Source organism: Eptesicus fuscus, chromosome 7, assembly GCF_027574615.1.
Source record: "Eptesicus fuscus isolate TK198812 chromosome 7, DD_ASM_mEF_20220401, whole genome shotgun sequence".
Classification (NCBI taxonomy): Eukaryota; Metazoa; Chordata; class Mammalia; order Chiroptera; family Vespertilionidae; genus Eptesicus; species Eptesicus fuscus.
This window is the reverse complement of record NC_072479.1, coordinates 56,903,452-56,908,569: the sequence shown is the minus strand read 5'-3', so window position 1 is coordinate 56,908,569 and position 5,118 is coordinate 56,903,452. Positions and strand designations below refer to the sequence as shown.

The window sequence follows — 5,118 nt, the reverse complement described above, 5'->3', positions numbered from 1 at the left end:
GGACCCAAGTGTGGTGGAAGTCGCGTGTGTAAACCAGTACATTTGAGGCTCTAGATTGAGTCTCTCTTCCTCTCCCTCAGCCCCCACCTTTTCTTCCCCCAGGACTTCTGGGGCTCCAGGACACCCCCTCCCCCCTAAGATCTCATCAGCGGGCGGGGCTTGGGCCCAGAACATCCCTGGGGACTCACACCCCACTCCACTCGCTCCTTCCCCCAAACTCCCAAATTCTCAACGGGTCAGGAGCTCCTCTACCTGGGAAGGGGTATAATTGCGTCATTTCCTGCCCTTAAATCCTGCTGCCCTTGTCCTTCCCGGTTGTCACCTCCTTTCTAGGGGATCGCGGGTGGCCTTGGCAGGGCTTGCTGGGGGGCATAGGCAGGGTCTGAAGCCGATGAGCTGTGTGTCCCCCGCGGCGGACCACCTGTGGCTGGCGCGCAGCGGCTCCGGGCAGGGGCGGGGCCCCGGCCAGTCCCCACCTCCTCCCTGGGCCATAAAACTTGAGTCGCGGACCTGGCCCTCACTGCCGCTTGAACGCGACTCTCGGCTTCTCGCCTTTCTCCCTGGACAACATGAGCTTCAGCACCCGCTCCAGCTTCTCCTCAAACTATCGGACACTGGGCTCCGTGCAAGCGCCCAGCTACCGGGTCCGGCCGACCAGCAGCGCGGCCAGCGTCTATGCAGGTGCGGGGGGCTCAGGCTCCCGGATCTCCGTGTCCCACTCCACCAGTGTGCGGAGTGGCTGGGGGTCCGGGGGCCTGGCTGCGGGGATAGCCGGGGGTCTGGCGGGCATAGCGGGTATCCAGAGCGAGAAGGAGACGATGCAATGCCTGAATGACCGCCTGGCCTCCTACCTGGAGAGGGTGAGAAGCCTGGAGGCTGATAATCGGAGACTGGAGATCAAAATCCGGGAACACCTGGAGAAGAAGGGACCCCAGGTCAGAGACTGGGGGCATTACTTCAAGACCATCGAGGACCTGAGGGCTCAGGTAAGGGTGCATGGAGGGAGCAGCCCAACGCCCAGCCATGTTTGTCCTCCACTTAGTACTCTACTTCCTCCCCGCTCTCCCAAGGATAGGAATTTTAATTCCCCCCTTTCTATTTCCACCCAGCCTCCTATTGTCCAGCGAGGGTGGTAGGAATGCCCTGGATTTCCATACATACCCCTAGCCACAGGGCCCCCAAGGGTGGTAATTGCATGGGTGGGTCCTTTCCCTGGAGATTGTGGGAAGGGGAGGCCAGAGTTTGAGAAGTGAACAGCATCGAGGGAGGTGAGACTAGGCCCATACGGAGGACCCAGACACTGGCTGCTGGCTGAGTGAGTGGGGACAGTTGGAGGGTTAAGCGGATGTGGTTAAGGCTGAGTCATCTTAAGAGTAAACTGGAGGCCTACCTGGGGGAGTGGAGGGGGGGCAGGCCACAGGGGGTAGAGCAGGTACAGTAGGGAAAAAAATGCCAGCAGAGGCCTAGAGGACTTGTAGCTGCTCACTTCAAGCAAGCCAGCCATCAGAGGCCCCAAAGGAGGAGTGGCAGGAGGCTGGTGGGAGCCCTGGGATTCGAGACTCGAGGAAAGAAGAAAGCAGTGTGAAGGGCACAGGTGGAGGGGGGTAGTCTCTGGCTATTCTTGCGACCAGGAAGTTTTCACTGAAACATGTAACACACTCAGCCCAGCCCATCATTGACTCCCCATTCATGGAGCAATCTCTCTCATCAATCCCCAGATCTTTGCAACTTCTGTGGACAATGCCCGCATCGTTCTACAGATTGACAATGCCCGTCTTGCTGCTGATGACTTCAGAGTCAAGTAAGGCTGGGGGGACTAGGGAGCTAGGGCTGGAGCTGGGAATGGTCTGCTTCCTGATCTGGGTCAGCGAGGGGCTCACAGTGGGATCTTGTTCAACTGTGGGTGGAACTGGGTGGATGAGAGTTAGGTCCCATCAATTTATTCATTCATGTAACCTAGTTTAAGAACACTGTCCCCCAAGGGCCAGGAATGGCACTCAGAGGATTACCATGTGATTCCTGACTCAGTTTCTGGTTTGCAGTGGGCACGATGCTGCTCTTGGGAGGTGGCGTGGGTTGAGAAGTTTCTGGATCTGATCACCTGCACTCCCACAGGTATGAGACAGAGCTAGCCATGCGCCAGTCTGTGGAGAGTGACATCAATGGGCTCCGAAAGGTCATTGATGACACCAATATCACTCGGCTGCAGCTGGAGACAGAGATCGAGGCTCTCAAGGAGGAGCTGATCTTCATGAAGAAGAACCACGAGGAGGCAAGCAGGGGCCACTGGCCAGGCCAGGAACCAGGGGTCAAAAGGAGTCTGGGGGAGTGATGAGGCAGGCTGCCTGCAAGTAGCCATGCAGGGAAGTTTAGAACCACCAGCCTGGGCTCTTCTAAATCAGACTATTGCCATCTGAGTTACAACATGATGAGGTCAAGAAGCCATGGGTGAGAGAATGAGAGGAGGATAAAGGCAGAAGCAGCTAGCACCAGGAGTGAGGGGTGATGGAGGAGTGAGAGCAGGTGGGGCTGGAAGGGCTTACCAGAAGAAAAAGTATACAGATCAAGTTTGTAGAAGGACTGTAGATGGAGGGAGAGAGTGAAGTGAGGAGAGAGAAATCACTTGTGAGGGCATGGGCAGGGAGTGGGTGGCATTTTACCCATCCAGCGTAGGAAGCCAGGAGTGCAAAGCTGAGAGCTTCCCTTTTCTCTTCAACTGATCCTGTCGGCCTGGAAGAGGCAGTCACAGCTGAAGAGCCTTACTAGAATGCAACCCTGAGCCCCTCCTCACTTTTTCTCTCTCTCCCCTAGGAAGTAAATGGTCTACAAAACCAGATTGCCAACTCTGGGTTGACTGTGGAGTTGGATGCCCCCAAATCTCAGGACCTCAGCAAGATCATGGCGGACATCCGGGCCCAGTATGACGAGCTGGCTCGGAAGAACAGAGAGGAGCTAGACAAGTACTGGTCCCAACAGGTACAAGAGGGGAACAGGTGGATGCCAGCTGGGCACAGAGGCCCAAGGGGTGGGAGAGAGGCAGACAGAGAACGAAGGACCTGAGGATCATCCCCACCCTGCAGATTGAGGAGAGCACCACAGTAGTCACCTCGCAGTCCGCTGAGGTACGAGATGCTGAGACGGCCCTCACAGAGCTGAGACGTACGGTCCAGTCCTTGGAGATCGACCTGGACTCCATGAAAAATCTGGTAAGAGCCCTCACTTCACCTGCCCCAACTCCTCCTGGCCCGACCTCTGTCTGCCTCAGACCAATCCTGTCTTAGCTGAAATCCTCCCCCTTCCATCATGAATTCCTTTTGCTCAGAAAGAGTTGCTACAAAAAAAAAAAAAAAAAGAGTTGTTACTCTTTGCATTTCCCATTGTTCCTACCCCCCACCCTAAAACCCGGCACAAAGTGGGTGCTCAAAAAAGTTGCAAAGAGTGAAGTCCTGAGTTCTGAACTGCTCTGTGGAAAGTTGTAGACACTCCCTCCACTGTACCTCAAGCCTTACCCAACCCTTTCCCCCTGGGGCCCCTGCAGAGGGCGAGCCTGGAGAACAGCCTGCAAGAGGTGGAGACGCGCTACGCCATGCAGATGGAGCAGCTCAACGGGATCCTGCTGCACCTGGAGTCAGAGCTGGCCCAGGCCCGGGCTGAGGGGCAGCGCCAGACCCAGGAGTACGAGACCCTGCTGAACATCAAGGTCAAGCTGGAGTCTGAGATCGCCACCTACCGCCGCCTGCTGGAAGAAGGGGAGGACTTCAGGTAAGTGGGGCTCTCCTCCCATCCACACAAGTTAGGGTCAAGATAACACTTCTCCCCAGGTCCTGAGCCTTTGAAAGCCCCACTGAGCACTGAGCTGGTGCTCTGTGAGTGCCCTCTGTCTGCAAAGGAGTAACAGTTACAGAGGTCCCCTCCTAGAGAAGAGAATGGACTAAGTATTGCTCCTAGCCATACTTAGAGTACAAATGGAATTTGACCTTGGGTCTCCCTTTTATGGAGGAAGTGACCCAGGGGAATTTTAAGATAAAGGCACAGGGGTAGGAGGGTTCTTCCTCCACTTTCCTTGTCTCCCTTCTCTGTGGGGCTGTTTATAACTGAGGTTTGGTCTTCTGTTACAGCCTTAGTGATGCCCTGGACAGCAGCCTCTCCATGCAATCCATCCAAAAGACCACCACTCGCAAAATTGTGGACGGCCGAGTAGTGTCTGAGGTCAACGACACCAAAGTTATAAGGCGTTAAAGGCAGCAGAAGTGGGGTGCCCCTTGGGGAGGGGCAGGAGGCCAATAAAAAGTTCAGAGATCATTGAACATTACTTTGTGTCTTCCTTGGCTATTTTCATACTGTGTGCAGATCCCCTTATCCAATAGTCTTATCTCTGAGGCAGGAATCACCTCTGGCTCCAGGCGTTTTATACAGGTGGGGGAATGGGCAGAGGAAGGGTGTGGGTTATTGGAAACACCTTCTCAGCGTCAGAGGGGGAAATGGGCCAATAGAATTGTGGAATCTTAGCCTTGAAGAGACCTGGTCATCATAAGGCCCCTGCTGTTAGGTGCTCCTTAGCAGAAATCAGCCAGAGAAGGAAGTGGAGCCAAGGACTAAGAGCAAAGGAAAGGGAAAGACAGGATCAGAGCACACAGCCGGGTCTCCCCACCCTTGCCACTCTGCCTCCTTGACCCCCTGCCCAGTGCTTCCCACCCACAGCTTCACCTACCCTTCTTACACTCAGCCCCCAAACCTACCATCTTCTATGTTCTGCTCCTTCTGGTGTGTGACTTAGCCCACTAGAGGTCTGGCTAGAGCAGGAGTAAATGCAATCATTTCAGGTGAAAGAATATTCCAGTGGTCCCCAACTAGGTAGGTAGTGCCCCTAAGTAAGCACCCACTTAGGTAATAAAAAGCACCTCAAAGCCAACTGAAATGTCACAGCTCTGCTTTTCATTGGAAGTGTCATCTACTATGAAACCAATGGATGTTTAAAACTAATCACATGCTTTGATTGGGATGATTATTTACCTTTTTAAATTAGCATACTGTATAGAAAAGTAGCATACCAAATCCAGAGGAAAGAGGATTAAATGATTCCCATCCCACTCCCCAGAGGTAACCATTGTAAACTAG

The 5,118-nt window shown here is 54.3% G+C and overlaps 1 protein-coding gene across 1 annotated transcript; it reads left to right on the top strand.

Annotated features, from left to right (window-relative positions):
• The first annotated feature begins 483 nt into the window (after positions 1-483).
• Positions 484-4,293, top strand: KRT18 (keratin 18). The gene is made up of 7 exons (XM_054718444.1): positions 484-986; positions 1,719-1,801; positions 2,116-2,272; positions 2,812-2,976; positions 3,081-3,206; positions 3,539-3,762; positions 4,119-4,293. The coding sequence occupies exons 1-7, from the start codon at positions 570-572 to the stop codon at positions 4,237-4,239; spliced, it is 1,293 nt and encodes a 430-aa protein (XP_054574419.1). The 5' UTR covers positions 484-569; the 3' UTR covers positions 4,240-4,293.
• Positions 4,294-5,118: the final 825 nt, after the last annotated feature.

Coding starts and splice junctions, on each gene's coding strand:
- KRT18 (XM_054718444.1), top strand. CDS start 570: ATGAGCTTCAGCACCCGCTCCAGCTTCTCCTCAAACTATCGGACACTG. Junction 2,977..3,080: donor ACAAGTACTGGTCCCAACAG/GTACAAGAGGGG, acceptor CCCACCCTGCAG/ATTGAGGAGAGCACCACAGT. Junction 3,763..4,118: donor GAAGAAGGGGAGGACTTCAG/GTAAGTGGGGCT, acceptor CTTCTGTTACAG/CCTTAGTGATGCCCTGGACA.